General features: G+C 42.1%; 1 protein-coding gene across 4 annotated transcripts in view; it reads left to right on the top strand.

Annotated features, from left to right (window-relative positions):
• The window catches only part of eps15 (epidermal growth factor receptor pathway substrate 15), a 148,355-nt gene that overhangs the window by 48,268 nt on the left and 82,190 nt on the right, over positions 1–17,897 (top strand). For all 4 annotated transcript variants that reach the window (XM_078218556.1, XM_078218555.1, XM_078218558.1 and 1 more), the window contains 4 exons: positions 6,805–7,005; positions 9,284–9,438; positions 10,119–10,269; positions 13,798–13,883. In XM_078218556.1, the coding sequence (XP_078074682.1) occupies positions 6,805–7,005; positions 9,284–9,438; positions 10,119–10,269; positions 13,798–13,883 (593 nt within the window). The remainder of the gene's footprint in view (positions 1–6,804; positions 7,006–9,283; positions 9,439–10,118; positions 10,270–13,797; positions 13,884–17,897) is intronic.

The raw sequence follows: 17,897 nt of genomic DNA, 5'->3' as shown, positions 1-17,897 counted from the left end.
TTGTTTGATCATATGATCCTCCTCTACTGCTACCTCCCTGGCACTGACCTGACATGACTTCACTTCTACTGTCTCAATGTAACATCTCTATCAATGGCTTCGTCACTTGTACCTATGAATGCCCCAAAGTTCCAATCTTGGTCTCTCCTGTTCATTAGACTAATTAAAGTTCATTTATACTAATATTCTCCATAAAAAACCTTTTGTCCCCCAGGCAACCAATCAGATTTTTAAAAAAAACTTGCCTTTGAATTTGAAGAAATTCCTAATTTTTTAATGAAAATTAGGTCCATAAATGTGTGTGTTGACATATATGCTCTAAGCATGTGCTTGCTGTATGTCCCATGTTGACGTAACTTATATGATGCACGTTGCCTGATTTTTGGCAGTAAAAATAATCCTAAACTTTGGAGCCCGATTGGAAGGAGAGAGAGAATATGTTTTGTCAAATAAAATTTCACAGCCTTTGACTTGGATATTTATCCACCGATGTTTGCTCATGAATTATTCATCAACTCTTGATGTTAAACATTAAAATTGCATTACCTGAATAGCTAGACGATGCCAAATATATGCATGCACTTTTGCCTGCTAGCAGAAGCTAACAGAATTGGAAGTGCATTTGAGTCTTATGGATTGTACCTTTGTTCTAATGGAAGTGGAATTGAAGGATTATTTATTATTAAATTAGAAATGAATTAATTATGTTATAACCTCTCTTCCCACCATTTTCTTTTCTACACCTGCCAATAACTATCTGACTATTTGGGACCAGATTCTAAGTGAAGAAGAATTTTCTGCAGCTCCAAACTAACAAAATTAAAGCATCAAAAAGCAGATTACTGTAGATGCTGAAAATCTGAAATAAATACTGGAAATACTGAACAATTTGTTACCGTATCTCTGGAGGTAGAAACAGAGTTAATATTTCAGTCCTGTGACCTTTCATCAGAATTGGGCAAAGTTAGAAATGTCATCAGTTCTGAGCAAGTGGTGAGTGAGACGAGTACAAAAGAAAGGATAGTGTGAAAGACTAGAGATTGAAAGACAAAAGAATTAGTCTTCAGGGTCAAAGGGAATGATGATAGAGCAAGAAAAGAAATAGAAGATTTGTCTTGAACAGGTGTGCTGTTGACTGCAAGCAAAAAATAAGAGGAAAACTGAAACTCGTAAAGAAAAGGAAACAACATGGCTGCTGAGATTATCGCCTGAAATTGGTGAACTTAGTGTTGAGTACAGAAGGCTATAAAGTGCCTAATCGAAAGATGAGGTTCTGTTCCTTGAACTTCCGTTGATCTTCACTGGAAGAGTGCAGTCAATCCAGGAGAGAAATGTCAGTATGAGAGCAAGTTGGAGAATTAAAATGACAGGTCGCTGACAGGTCATGCTTGTGGTTGAATGGAGGTATTTCACAATCTGAGTTTGGTCTCCTAGTGTAGAGGAGACTACATTGTGAAGTAGATTGAAAGAAGCACACTGAAGTTGCTGCTTCACCTGAAAGAAGTATTTGGAGCCTTGGTGAGGAGAGAGGAGATAAAAGGGCAGTTGGTACATAGAACCATAAAATTCCTACAGTGCGGAAGAAGGCCATTTGGCCCATCGAGTCTCCACTGGTGACTGAAACATTCCTGTTCATATTCTTCCACCAAACCAAGTTTCCATAATCCCTACTTCATGCTGCTGCCTTGGCCCTGACCATGTGCTCGGGTTGAGCCAGAAAGCACAACATCATGCCATTATTTTTGTCCAGAGCCTAACTTAAAATCCCACACCCTCACATTCACCATGATTGCTGATTTCTACCTTTGCAACATTGCCCACTTCCACTCCTGCCTCCTGCTATTGATACCCTTGTTGTCTCCTTTCTCTCACAGCAGTCAATTTCTCCTTTCTGGCCCTCTATCCATCATCTCTCCAGGGCCTATGCCTCCACTCGCATTCTCTACAGAGGTAGGTCTTGCCGCCTAACTCATCACTGCAGGCTTGCTGACCAACATTGGTTCCTAGCCCCAGCATATTAAATTTAAAGTCCTCAAATTCAAATTTATTTACATCCCTGCTCCCTCAAATTGCAAGCTTCTGATTTTCCTGCATTTTGTGAATAGCTGGCAAATTTTATGTTTCACGTCTAGATCTTTCTTTGTGAGAATGCACTTGTTTAAGTACTATTTAGCTCCCCCTTAAACATTGATCACACAGCTGTTTATATGGCATGCAGCTTCTGCTGTTTAGCATGCATAAAGGTCCTGTGTTGTAGCTTCACCAGTTTGACACTTCATTTATAAACTTAGCATTATACTCTTCAGTACTCTCAGATTGATGCATCCTTGACAGATGGATGGGTAAGGATAAGGTCAGGTAGACTTATTCCATTGTGTTCGTTCTCTCACCATGTACCATAGGCCCAGTCTGGCAACTATGTCATAGAATTATAGAATCCTACATACAGGAGGAGGCCATTCGGCCCATTGAGTCTGCACCGACACAATCCCACCCAGACCCTATCCCCATAACCCCATGCATTTACCCTACTAAACCCCTGACACTAAGGGGCAATTAGCTTGGCCAATCCACCTAACCCACACATCTTTGGACTGTGGGAAGAAACCAGAGCACTCGGTGGAAACCCACGCAGACACGGGGAGAATGTGCAAACTCCACACAGCCGTGACCCAAGCCAGGAATTGAACCCGAGTCCCTGGTGCTATGAGGCAGAAGTGCTAATCACTGTGCCATCGTACTGCCCTTAATTGTCCTTCTGGACCTTTCCAGTTTGGTTAAGACCATAAGACATAGGAGCGGAAGTAAGGCCATTCGGCCCATCGAGTCCACTCCACCATTCAATCATGGTTGATTTCAACTCCATTTACCCGCTCTCTCCCCATAGCCCTTAATTCCTCGAGAAATCAAGAATTTATCAATTTCTGTCTTGAAGACGCTCAACGTCTCGGCCTCCACAGCCCTCTGTGGCAATGAATTCCACAGACCCACCACTCTCTGGCTGAAGAAATTTCTCCTCATCTCTGTTCTAAAGTGACTCCCTTTTATTCTAAGGCTGTGCCCCCGCGTCCTAGTCTCCCCTGTTAATGGAAACAACTTCCCTACGTCCATCCTATCTAAGCCGTTCATTATCTTGTAAGTTTCTATCAGATCTCCCCTCAACCTCCTAAACTCCAACGAATATAATCCCACGATCCTCAGACGTTCATCGTATGTCAGGCCTACCATTCCTGGGATCATCCGTGTGAATCTCCGCTGGACCCGCTCCAGTGCCAGTATGTCCTTCCTGAGGTGTGGGGCCCAAAATTGCTCACAGTACTCCAAATGGGGCCTAACCAGTGCTTTATAAAGCCTCAGAAGTACATCCCTGCTTTTGTATTCCAAGCCTCTTGAGATAAATGACAACATTACATTTGCTTTCTTAATTACGGACTCAACCTGCAAGTTTACCTTTAGAGAATCCTGGACTAGGACTCCCAAGTCCCTTTGCACTTTAGCATTATGAATTTTGTCACCGTTTAGAAAATAGTCCATGCCTCTATTCTTTTTTCCAAAGTGTACGACCTCGCACTTGCCCACGTTGAATTTCATCAGCCACTTCTTGGACCACTCTCCTAAACTGTCTAAATCTTTCTGCAGCCTCCCCACCTCCTCAATACTACCTGCCCCTCCACCTATCTTTGTATCATCGGCAAACTTGGCCAGAATGCTCCCAGTCCCGTCATCTAGATCGTTAATATATAAAGAGAACAGCTGTGGCCCCAACACTGAACCCTGCGGGACACCACTTGTCACCGGTTGCCATTCTGAGAAAGAACCTTTTATCCCAACTCTCTGCCTTCTGTCTGACAGCCAATCGTCAATCCATGTTAGTACCTTGCCTCGAATACCATGGGCCCTTATTTTACTCAGCAGTCTCCCGTGAGGCACCTTGTCAAAGGCCTTTTGGAAGTCAAGATAGATAACATCCATTGGCTCTCCTTGGTCTAACCTATTAATAGTGATGCTACCAAGAAACTTATGGTTTTGTGCCCTTGCTATCCTTAGTGCTTCTTCCAAGTGGTGGTCAATGTGGAAGAGTTTCAGCTAAGAGAGTGTGGTAGGGGTAATCAGCATATGGTTTACTTGTCCATCAGGGCAGACCCAAGAATGATGATGGAGACTCTGGGACATTGGCTTAAAGGCATGATTCACTGTGTATGATAATGTTAGCTTGTCGTTTGACTCATCTGTGGGACAACTTTCTTAATTTTGACACAAGCTCCTGGATATTAATGAGGAGGACTTTGCAGGCTGGGCATGCCTTTTTGTCTCTAAATTTGGTGCCTCGATTGATGTGAGTCACCCATCACGCATACTTATTCTTCAAATTTCTCATAGCACTTCTGATATAATTGAGTCGGTAACTAGGCCATTTCCATCCAGGTCTTCCATTCTTAAAATTTCTCGTAGTAGTTTTGATACAGATGGTGGGTCACTAGGCCATTTCAGAGGGCAGTTAAATATCAACTACTTGACCAGATAATGGTGGCAAATTTCTTTCCCTGAAGGACCTCAATAGGTTTTTACAACAACCTATAGTTCCCTGGTTATTATTACTGATATAAGCTTAGCATTCCAGATTTATTAATTAATGAACTGGTTTTAAATTCCCCACCCCCTCCCAGCTGCTTTGATGAGAATAGCATTCATGTCTCAGCGATCCACGATCCGGTAAAATAACTGCAATGCTATTGTACTCTGTAGTTTCATCATTAAGACAGTTCTTAACTTTGTAGCTGAGTGCATTTGATTGAAAAAGAAAGATAGCAGGGATGTACTTCTGAGGCTTTATAAAGCACTGGTTAGGCCCCATTTGGAGTACTGTGAGCAATTTTGGGCCCCACACCTCAGGAAGGACATACTGGCACTGGAGCGGGTCCAGCGGAGATTCACACGGATGATCCCGGGAATGGTAGGCCTGACATACGATGAACGTCTGAGGATCGTGGGATTATATTCATTGGAGTTTAGGAGGTTGAGGGGAGATCTGATAGAAACTTACAAGATAATGAACGGCTTAGATAGGATGGACGTAGGGAAGTTGTTTCCATTAACAGGGGAGACTAGGACGCGGGGGCACAGCCTTAGAATAAAAGGGAGTCACTTTAGAACAGAGATGAGGAGAAATTTCTTCAGCCAGAGAGTGGTGGGTCTGTGGAATTCATTGCCACAGAGGGCTGTGGAGGCCGAGACGTTGAGCGTCTTCAAGACAGAAATTGATAAATTCTTGATTTCTCGAGGAATTAAGGGCTATGGGGAGAGAGCGGGTAAATGGAGTTGAAATCAACCACGATTGAATGGTGGAATGGACTCGATGGGCTGAATGGCCTTACGTCCGCTCCTATGTCTTATGGTCTTATGGTCTTATATATTTACAAAGCACCTCCCATAATCTCTGGACCAGTGTTCACTCTTAAATTACAATGACTACACTGGCCAAGCAGAAGCCTCAAAATCCCCACTCAGGTTGCACAGAAATCAACCCCTTTCACGCCTATGTGTGATGATGTAAAATAATTCAGAGGCCATGCACTTGAAGAAATCATCCACACACAAAAAAAAATTATAGGCAACCTTACTCAGCACATTTCAGGATAAACTTGGCTGAAGCCAATAAAGAAAATATATTTAGCCTTTTTCTCTATCACACCTGGATATACCTGAAATAGATTATTTTGACATTTATATGTGGGTTCACAGAGGCAACCAAATAATGGGCAGCTACACAAGAGCAGGATGGAAAATTACATTGAGGGCATTAAATATCATCAAATTGAGAGTAAAATATCCAAAGATTAGAGCTTTACAACCATTCCATATAACCATTCTTACACTGAATGAACATTTCCTCTGGAGATTTTAGGAACTGATTAGACTACATTCTGGCAATTCAATTTTGTAGAATATCACAGCTGTCCCTGATCTTGTCACATTGATGTATTAACAGTAAGAAGTTGCAAAAGAGACTTAAACTCTCATATAATTGCTACAGGGAACACACTAAAATCTGAAATTTACTATTAGGAATATAATTGATTATTCCCTGAATTTTGTTGATCATTTAATTGCCTATGTGGATGTTAAAAAGCAGGCAAGATTCACATTACAGAAATATAACTTGATGGTCACGACACACATCTGTCAGTGAAGTAAGTGTGGGCAGTGCAGAAGAAGGCCATTTGGCCCATCGAGTCTGTACTGACTTTTCGAAAGAGCATCCTATCCAGGCCCACCCATCCGCCCTATCCCTGTAACCCTGTGCATTTACCATGGCCAATCCACCTAACTTGCACATCTTTGGACTGTGGGTGGAAACCGGAGTAGCGGGAGGAAACCAACGCTGACACGAGGAGAATGTGCAAACTTCATACAGTCACCTAAGGCTGGAATAGAACCTAGGTCCCTGGCACTGTGAGGCAGCAGTGCAAACCATTCTGCCACTGTGTCGTCCTTTGTTTGTCTAACAACCCGGTTGTAATCCGCAAAATGTATGGCTTTTAATTAATAGTTTATATTGAAGACATCTGATGAAAGTGCAAGCATTTCTCAGGAGTAAACTAAGGGTTCATAGTTCATAGGTCACATGTTCTGCCATTCCTATCCCTGGTGTACCAGTTAGACATCATTGTATAAATATGGCTGTTGTCCTGATTACAACCATAGCTATGTTTCTTCATTAGTCTGTGTTTCATTTAGTATTTTTGTGAACTGTTGTATAATTTTTTTAATATACTGACTTGGCATAATTTTTCTCTAATAAAGGCTATGTACTTGGTTTACCGTGCTCTTGAGAAGGAACCTGTGCCATTTTCCTTGTCGCCTGCCTTAGTACCACCTTCAAAGAGGAAAAAAGCCAGTGTTCCATCTTCAGTGCCGCTCATTCCATCTCCGCCTTCTTCCAAGGAAAGCCGACAGTCCTTACCTCCTGTGGGAATTCTATCTTCTAAAACGCCAGTAGTCCAGGTAGTGCATTTAATAATGATGTTTTCTCTTTATACCCATTTTCCGTTGTTGATGTTAACAAAATATGTTGTTGATTGTGCTGTTCACTCGAGATTCTGACTCATCTCTCCCAAATGTAAAATTGTAGTCGGGTGTATTTCTGACAAGCTTGTATGTTCACACTCAGCTGCTTTCAGAAAATAGAGATCTTCCAGGATGCAAATTTATTCTAACTTTAGTGTTCAGTGACTGACATTACTTCAAAATTAGAGACAGAATCATTTCTATTTTGATTCAATAACCAACTTCTGGTGGTTTGTTAATCATTGATTTGGATGACTTTTGCCACCTGATTTACAATCCGCATCTCCCATTATTTGCCAAAAGAAACACAATTTAGGAAAGCTCGAGCAGAATACTAATTGAGAAAGCAGGCAATAACATTTGTAAGACTCTGGGTATTGTTATATTCCCGACAGCCAGTTGGTGAAGGAAGAATCCAAAGCCAGTCTTTACTTGGGATACATTTATTCAAAGAGTGAAACATTACAGGTATATATGTCTCTTTATACTCTTGAATAAAACAAAAATCAATGAATTAGACAAATGAAAGGGGTGACAGCTCCTAGACAGACCCCTCTGCACCGGGTGACCAAAGGTTAGGAGCGTGTAACTGTAGTGTCTCTTTATATGTGCTAATGTAACCAATCAATCAATGCCTTCCACCTGCACATACTTGCCTGTTAATTATGTGTGATTTTAGTACTTGGTATTTGAGGAATTTATTTTAGCACATAAAGTTACTTCTCTTGCTCCTTGCGATGAAATGTGGTTCCACAGGTCTCTGTAATCCTTGTTCCTTCCACAATTAGTCAAAAACCTAACATTAAAAGGAAACTTACAAAATCAAACCAGAATGTCATTCCCAGGGCTGATGACGCACACCAGCCCCTCAGGGAGCTCACTGGACACGGAAAGCCTGAAGCATGTTGGTGGACACCGCGTGCTCCCTCTCCAAGGCCACCTGGCTGTGGGCTGTGAATATAGCTGCAGCAGAGGGGCAGACAGTCGGGTCAGATGACCACCTCAACCGCCCACCACCTGGACATGGCCGACTTGGCCAGGCCCAGGAGCAGGCTCACAAAGAGGTCCTCCTCCCTGCTGGCCCCCCTCTGCATTGGATGACCGAAGATTAAGAGCATGTGACTGTCGTGTCTTTATATGTGCTCATGTAACCAATCAATGCATCCCACCTGTACATACTTGCCTATTAATTATGTGTGATTCATAGTCCTTGGTATTTGAGGAATTGATTTTAGCTCATAAAGATATGTCTCTTGCTCCTTGTGCCTAAACATGGTTCCACAGGTCTCTGTAATCCTCGTTCCTTCCACAAGTATTCATTCTTCCTCAATTGCCCTTTACGTTACGTTGACTATTCAAAATTGGTGGGTTATCACAGCTGAGCATGATCTTGTTTATTCACTCATGCAGACTTATACAAAGAGATGCTGTGGGCAATTATAATGCCATAAAACCTGCTGTTAGTGGTTGAATAGTGTTACCTTGTTTGCCATGCAACCAATGTAGTAAAAGAACAATGTGCTCTTTTTGTCATAGACTCACACATTTTTGTCTCAAATTATAAAAAGGAAGGATTTCTTGCTACTTATGTTGTTGCTTGCAGGCACTATTTCACTTGATTTAGATTTTTACCCAATATAACCCGATTATCTTTTGTACAAAACACAATTGGAACCAGCATGTTGCTGGTGATCCATGGTACATTAGGTCAAATCATGTTATCTAAATCAGGAGGTGTGATTATTTTCATTGTAATAATCTCCACTCACATACCGTATTTAGCATGTGTATACTGAGATTTCATAATTCAAAGTAAAATTATATTTACACATCCTATAGAGTTGTATTTTGAACCTTTGCTTGCCCCATTGTCACCCCTTTTGCCTTGCATCATCATCCCTTTTGTCATTTAATCTCCCCTAGCCTCCCATCCGATCATAGACCTTCTCTCTTGTTCTTCTCCATCCCCGCTTTCTGTACCTCTGCCCTTGTTTCATACCTGTTACATCTCTGGCTTCTTCCTTTTCTTTCAAAAGGTTATCATTGACTCTGTTTCTCTCTCCACAGAAACTGTCATAACTGCTGAGTATTTCTGGCGTTAAGATTTCCAGGATCCATAACATTTTGCTTTTGTATAAAGTGTACGTTGTGATTTCTGAACTTTGAAAATTATGGTGCAATTTATTACTTTACAGTGTTTTGTGTTATTTTCCAGGCTGTAAAATGGGTTGTAACACCAGCTGACAAAACAAAATATGATGAAATCTTCATGAAAACTGACAAAGACCAGGATGGTTTTGTCTCTGGGGTAGAGGTCAAAGATATCTTTCTCACCACAGGTCTGCCTCCAACAACACTGGCTCATATCTGGTAAGTGTTCAGTATCTATTTAGTGATAATCATGATATCACTTCTATCCACTGCAGTTAGCCTGATTACTCTTAAGCTTAAGAAGGGCAAAAGAAAGCATCTGTTCTTGATTGCTATTCAATAAAGTTGTACATTTCTCAAGATATATTCAACTTGTATGATCTCAGCTTTCCAGGTTATCAACTCTATTCCTAGTATTAATAGGGGCGATCTTACAAAAAAAGGTTTGTGCCAAACGAGTGTGAAAATGGGGAAGTTTCTGATCAGATTTTTTTTTTGGCAAGGCCACAAATGAAATCTTGCGCCATAGTGCAAAGAAATGCTGCACAATCTGCTTCCTGCCAGTAGAGGGACTGGACAGAGTTTGTGGTCACTGGAAAGCCAGCTGCTCACATTGGAGGGTGCTATTGCGCAAGCGCAGATCTGTCAGTCGTTGCCCCCTCCCCTCCCCACCCGTTGATGGTCTGGCCTTGCCAGTCGCTGCCCGAACCCAGTTATTCTGTTTATTTTTTATTGCTTCAAGCTTAATTTAAATGTAAAAATAACATGACAAAATATTATTGCAATTTCAACCGTGGGAACTGGAAGTAAAATGACCCAAATCCTAATTAAGTTAATTTCTACATATCTAATCCAAGTTAGCAGAGCTGTTGAGTTGCCTCAATTTTCTGCCTTCGCAGGGCACTGTGTGATACAAATGATTGTGGGAAGCTTTCAAAGGAGCAGTTTGCTTTGGCACTACATTTAATAAACCAGAAGATAACTAAAGGTGTTGATCCACCTCAGGTTCTCACAGCAGAGATGATGCCTCCTTCTGACAGTGCACAAAAGGTAAATCTTTTTTTTTTTGGCATGACTAGAATTGCAGTGATGTGACCAGCTTTGAATAGTTCTTATGAGGAAGATGTGGGCTGAGCTACATGTTCCAACACTGGCCCTTAGCTCCATTTTCAGGAGAAATAAAACTAACTGCACTGATCTGAATAATGATTTGGTTATGTCCAAAACAATTCAAATTAAATTATCATTGAATTCTTACCATTCTAATTTTGTGATATTTCTTTTGATTTATGAAAGTGTGCGATAGCATGACTGATGTAAGTGATTGTGAATTTATTAGTGAACCACTGTTGCTTCCAATAAAATTCTCCCTTCTTGCCATATGGTGGTTTCACGCACTCTACTCGTAAATCTTCTGCCCTTGACCATTTCCTTCCCGCCAGATAATGTAAGGCTCAGTAGCCATAAAACGAATGGAGATTTAGTTAGAAAGTACTTGAGGAATACTTCCAGCTTCAGGAAATGGAAGAGACAAGCCTCATTCAAAAATGTATCAGTAGAAATATGAAATTGATACGATATGTGCTATAAAACTGATTCCAGCAATAATACAGATTGCAAAATTCTCGACGAATAAGAATTTTAAAGTTGATTTGTTGAGCTGTTATGAGCTTTTACATGTGATCTGGATTCTGCTGACTATATAAACAGCTCACGCTAGTCCCATCCAACGTGCCTTTAATTTTCTATATTAAAGAAAGCTAGCTGCTCTTAATTTGTTTAGTACCCTTTTGAATCATAGAATTTTGATGCACAAGTGGTAGACATGGTGAGTTTATTTTGATAAAATTGCTGGGAACTCAAAACAAGTCTGCATCCGTCAAAAAGAGCAAGATTGGTTAATATTTTGAACAATTGCACTCTTCAGAACTGAATATTGAAGAACAAACAAGCACTTTGAATCAGAAAGAATGAGGAGAGAAAACACAATTGATACTGGGGTCACAAATGTTAATAAAAGTAAGCACTTTCAAACAAGAAATAAATGGTAACAGACACGTGAAACATGCTAATATATGAATGCTACCTTTAAAATGGCAACGAATGGTGGCATTTTAAAAATAAAAGAAAGTCAATCAAGACGGGTTTGAAATTATAATAAAAACGCTGTCATTCAGCTGCAGTTAAGTACTGATGTTACTCCAGTCAATATTAGGTATTAGCATGTCCAGCAGAAACATCAAACCCTGTTTCTGAAGCTTGTACTAAATTTGGCCAGAACATTGTACAATTCCAGTGCTTGCACTCTCACCACTTCCTTTCCTAACAAAGAGATTGCTCTTCACCTTCACTTAATTCCATATTCCTGTTCGGACTTTCTTTTGGTCTTGTCTGCTGTTCTGGTCGTTCAATTTTAATTCCAGTTTGCATGCGTTTTTGTCCTTTTTTTTTGCATTTTACAAGGCTGAATTTCTCATTGCTTTAATTAGTTATAACTTCCTGTTGTGTTTTCCATCTATCTATGCGTAGTTATGAGCATTCTTTGTATTATTTAACCATTTACTGATTTTATTAACGTTTCCATTTGTGATTGTGGTGTCATTTGCTTGAATTTTCCATCCATTCCATTCCCTTTCTCCCCTCTTTTTCTGATGACATTTTATGCATCCCTTCATCTTCTGCAGAAGGGCACTGTCCAAGACATCAGCATTATTAGTTTGTCTTTCCCCATTCAAGTGAAAAATACTGCATGTTTTCAGCATTCTCTGTTTTTGTTTGTGATTTTAGATTGTTCTGTTTCACTGTTCAGTGGTTAGCACTGCTGCCTCACAGCACCCAGGGACCCGGGTTCGATTCCCAGCTTGGATCACTGTCTGAGTGGAGTTTGCATGTTCTCCCCGAGTCCGCGTGGGTTTCCTCCGGGTGCTCCGGTTTCCTCCCACAGTCCAAAGACATGCTGGTTAGGTCCATTGGCCATGCTAAATTCTCCCTCAGTGTACCCAAACAGGCGCCGGAGTGTGGTGACTCGGGGATTTTCACAGTAACTTCATTGCAGTGTTAACGCAAGCCTAGTTGTAACTAATAAATAAAGTTTAAGCTTAGTTTAGTATTCTTTTGGCGATGTTGCTATTTTTGCAACCTAAAAGTTAGGCAGCAGAATTATTCTGTTATTTTGGTTGGTGGTGCAACATTTTTATTCAATCATTGCACATTGACATGATGGGCAGGAGGTTTAATCCTCTTTTCCTGTTGCATGTGCAATGTCTCGAGAGTAGAGTCTTCATTCAATAAGGGCAGAAAATAAACTATGGAGAGGAAGAACTTTCTCCAATTAATTAAAAGCTTCTACCAGAAATTCTTCTGAAGGAGAAAAGTGTGTTGGTGACAGTCTAATGGTTCTCTTGTCTCAAGATTCTCTTGTTAATTTCTTCCTGCATTTCAGGTCACTATCGACATTAATGTATCATAGTGAAACAATATGATTCAAAGTAGAAGTACATTTCCTGCATTTGTGACTAATTATTTTAAATAATTGTGTTTTTTTTAGTGCTCTTTGTTCTGAAAATTCTGATTTCCATTTTGTTAAGATGCTGCTTGATCCAAAGCAAAAATTCACTAAGAATGTGGTTCTTCGCAATTTGATTTTCCACAATTAATCCAGTTCTGTTTTGTAGCTTTACTAATTCTTGCTAAACCTTTCTTTCTTGCATTCTACTGGCCTCTGCTTTGCTACAGGCTCTATGCCTTTCTCACTGTGCCAGCCATCCTTGCTGCACTGCTTTGATGTCCATAATATGTGAATAACGTTGGAAGCCTAACGTAACACTTCTTCGTTAAAAATGCAAGGTTAGCATTATTATTTACTGTTTAATCTACTACCTTCTATTCACCGTCTTTTGGTCATGGTAGCAGACATTTCTTTTTCAGATTGCTTTTTTTTTATTCAATTAAGAATTTCATCAAGCACAATTTTGGAACAAAATTTATTTAGTCTACCAAGAAAATAATGCAAGTTGCACAATCTGGCAAAGGAATTCAATGCTAAGGCTAAACCTTTCTCCCTTTTAAACTACATAATTTGTTGTTGTTTTACATTGACACATTAACTAACACAATTGAAGAATGGTGCTACGGGTGGAGGATAGACTCTTGTTTGGACGCATGTTTTGCCCTGTTTTTCTGTGCTTCCAGTTAGCATTAGGGTCACGTGTAGGATATCTAACATTGTTCTAGTTGCCTTTGGTTACATCCAGTTGTGCTGTTTCATTGGCAAACAGTTACTTGTACCTTAATCTGGTGCTCAGAATTAAAATATACATGCCATTTGGTCGGTCATCCCTTTGGATTTGATACCTGATGATGTGGTGAAGTTGTTTTTGTGTTAGTTGGTATGTTGGAGCTGCTGACTGTTGGGTGAGTTCAGGTTCTTAGAAAGTTGACTTTACATATATTCTTTTTAAACTACAAAATGATTGTTCAGTTCTGAAATAAAGTAAAGGTATGGACTGTTTATGAATTCACATGCTGAGAAGTGTTAGAGGTTAGATGCTTAAATACCCTAAAACTTGCTTCCCACAGAATGGAGCAGCCCTGAACACTATAACTGACTTTTCAGCCATCAAAGAACTTGATTCTATACACAATGAAATTGCCGATCTTCACAGGTAAACAAAATGTTGTCACTTTATATATACAACTCTGCATTGTACAAAGATACCTCCCAGTAGGCCAAAATGTTGAATCAAGTGATAGATCAACATTGTAATTATTTGCCATTCTATAAAATAACTCTGAAAGAGATGGCAATTATTCTGTTGGCTCACTTAGACTTGATATTATAATTACTGGTAAGTACAAGCATGCACAAATTATTGTTTTTAGACTTCAATAGTTCAAGAAGTTGGCTCAAAGAACAAAGAACAAAGAACAATACAGCACAGGAACAGGCCCTTCGGCCCTCCAAGCCCGCGCCGCTCCCCGGTCCAGGATTGAATCCTGAATCCAGGATCCCCGCCCAATTTTCCAGCCTATCTACATACCAATATCCTATCCACCGAGCTGTCCCTCACAGCTATGATGCTTTGTTCATTACAACCTATTAACTTACCCCCACCCCCCCATTCCAGACCATGTGATCTCCAGGGAGAGGCGAAAACCCAGAGTGAAAAACCCCAGGGCCAATATGGGGAAAAAAAAAAAATCTGGGAAATTCCTCTCCGACCCCCTGAGGCGATCGAAACGAGTCCAGGAGATCACAATGGCCCCGATCGGAAAATGCTTCCCAACCCTAGTCATTTCCACTTCCACGAACACCATATGAATTCCCTGCCCCCGAGACAGGTTCCCAACTATCCGCAGTCTCCAGCAAGATGATCGTAGAATGAAGCCTTGAAACGAGAAACCAGGAACAATTAGCCCGCGCCGCTCCCTGGTCCAAACTAGACCACTCTTTTGTATCCCTCCATTCCCACTCCGTTCATATAGCTGTCTAGATAAGTCTTAAACGTTCCCAGTGTGTCCGCCTCCACCACCTTGCCCGGCAACACATTCCAGGCCCCCACGACCCTCTGTGTGAAATATGTCCTTCTGATATCTGTGTTAAACCTCCCCCCCTTCACCTTGAACCTATGACCCCTCGTGAACGTCACCACCGACCCGGGGAAAAGCTTCCCACCGTTCACCCTATCTATGCCTTTCATAATTTTATACACCTCTATTAAGTCTCCCCTCATCCTCCGTCTTTCCAAGGAGAACAACCCCAGTTTCCCCAATCTCTCCTCATAACCAAGCCCCTCCATACCAGGCAACATCCTGGTAAACCTCCTCTGTACTCTCTCCAAAGCCTCCACGTCCTTCTGGTAGTGTGGCGACCAGAACTGGACGCAGTATTCCAAATGCGGCCGAACCAACGTTCTATACATCTGCAACATCAGACCCCAACTTTTATACTCTATGCCCCGTCCTATAAAGGCAAGCATGCCATATGCCTTCTTCACCACCTTCTCCACCTGTGACGTCACCTTCAAAGATCTGTGGACTTGCACACCCAGGTCCCTCTGCGTCTCTACACCCTTTATGGTTCTTCCATTTATCGTGTAGCTCCTCCCTACATTATTCCCACCAAAATGCATCACTTCGCATTTATCAGGATTGAACTCCATCTGCCATTTCCTTGCCCAAATTTCCAGCCTATCTATATCCTTCTGTAGCCTCTGACAATGTTCCTCACTATCTGCAAGTCCTGCCAGTTTTGTGTCGTCCGCAAACTTACTGATCACCCCAGTTACTCCTTCTTCCAGATCATTTATATAAATCACAAACAGCAGAGGTCCCAATACAGAGCCCTGTGGTACACCACTAGTCACAGGCCTCCAGCCGGAAAAAGACCCTTCCACTACCACCCTCTGTCTTCTATGACCAAGCCAGTTCTCCACCCATCTAGCCACCTCCCCCTTTATCCCATGGGATCCAACCTTTTTCACTAGCCTACCATGAGGGACTTTGTCAAACGCTTTACTAAAGTCCATATAGACAACATCCACGGCCCTTCCTTCGTCAACCATTTTGGTCACTTCTTCAAAAAACACCACCAGGTTCGTGAGGCATGACCTCCCTCTCACAAAACCATGTTGACTATCGTTAATGAGTTTATTCCTTTCTAAATGCGCATACATCCTATCTTTAAGAATCTTCTCCAACAACTTCCCCACCACGGACGTCAAGCTCACCGGCCTATAATTACCCGGGTTATCCTTCCTACCCTTCTTAAATAACGGGACCACATTAGCTATCCTCCAATCCTCTGGGACCTCACCTGTGTCCAGTGACGAGACAAAGATTTGCGTCAGAGGCCCAACGATTTCACCTCTCGTCTCCCTGAGCAGCCTTGGATAGATTCCATCAGGCCCTGGGGATTTGTCAGTCTTTATATTCTCTAACAAACCTAACACTTCCTCCTTTGTAATGGAGATTTTCTCCAACGGTTCAACACTCCCCTCCGAGACACTCCCAGTCAACACATCCCTCTCCTTAGTGAATACCGACGCAAAGTATTCATTTAGGATCTCCCCTACCTCTTTGGGCTCCAAGCATAAGTCCCCACTTTTGTCCCTGAGAGGTCCGATTTTTTCCCTTACAACCCTTTTGTTCCTAACGTATGAATAAAATGCCTTGGGATTCTCCTTAATCCTGTCCGCCAAGAACATTTCGTGACCCCTTTTTGCTCTTCTAATTCCCCGTTTGAGTATTTTCCTACTTTCATTATACTCCTCCAGAGCTCCCTCCGTTTTTAGCTGCTTGGACCTAACATACGCCTCTCTTTTCCTTTTGACCAGTCCCTCAATTTCCCTGGTTATCCACGGTTCTCTAATCCTACCCTTCCTATCCTTCTTTTTTACAGGCACATGCTTGTCCTGTAGCCCTAACAACCGTTCCTTAAAAGACTGCCACATACCAGATGTGGATTTACCCTCAAACAGCCTCTCCCAATCAAGAGCTGCCAATTTCTGCCTGATCCCAATAAAGTTAGCCTTCCCCCAATCCAACACCTTACCCTTGGGACACCACTCATCCTTTTCCATCACTATCCTAAAGCTAACAGAATTGTGGTCACTATTTGCCACATGTTCCCCGACCAAAACTTTGAAGACCTGACCGGGCTCATTCCCCAGCACCAGGTCCAGTATAGCCCCCTCTCTAGTTGGGCTGTCCACATATTGTTCCAACGAACCCTCCTGTACACATTTTACAAATGCCTCCCCATCCAGAGTCCCTGCCCTCAGCGATTTCCAGTCTATACCAGGGAAATTGAAGTCTCCCACTACAACAACCCTATATTTCCTGCACCTATCCAGTATCTCCTGACATATCCATTCTTCCACTTCCCTTGGGCTGTTGGGGGGCCTGTAGTACACCCCCAACATAGTGACTGCGCCTTTCCTGTTTCTAAGCTCCACCCAGAGTGACTCGCTACACGACTCCTCCGAATTGTCCTCCCTCTGCACCGCTGTAATATGCTCTCCAACCAATACCGCTACTCCCCCACCTCTTTTGGCCCCTCCTCTGTCTCGCCTAAAACACTTGTACCCTGGAATATTCAGCTGCCAGTCCTGTCCCTCTTTCAACCAAGTCTCCGTCACCGCAACCACATCCAAATTCCTCGTGCGCATTAAGGCCCCAAGTTCGTCTGTTTTACCTGCTACGCTCCTTGCATTGAAGTATAAGCACTCCAGACCCCCAGGCTCAGTGAGGTCGTCCTCCCCCAGAGTGCTCTTCTTCTTTGCCAGCCTTGTCCCAGCCCCAAGCTCGTCCCCAGCCACCACACTTATAGACCTAATAGTTTGATCCCCACCCCCCTGCCATACTAGTTTAAACCCCCCCGAACTGCATTAACAAAGCTCCCAGCCAGGATATTTGTGCCCTTCCAACTTAGTTGTGACCCCTCCCTCTTGTACAGGTGCCATCCTCTCCTGAAAACCTCCCATTGGTCTATGAAAATAAAGCCCTCCCTCCTGGACCAGTCCTTTAGCCAAGCATTCATTTGAACCAACTCCCTATTCTTATCTTCACTGGCACGAGGCATTGGGAGCAGCCCAGAGATGGCCACCCTAGTGACCCTACTTTTTAACCTATTTCCCAACTCCCTGAATTGCTCCCTTAGGACCCCCCTACTCTTCCTA

Source organism: Mustelus asterias, chromosome 8 (genome assembly GCF_964213995.1).
Source record: "Mustelus asterias chromosome 8, sMusAst1.hap1.1, whole genome shotgun sequence".
NCBI lineage: Eukaryota > Metazoa > Chordata > Chondrichthyes > Carcharhiniformes > Triakidae > Mustelus > Mustelus asterias.
This window is presented reverse-complemented; position numbering and strand designations above follow the sequence as displayed.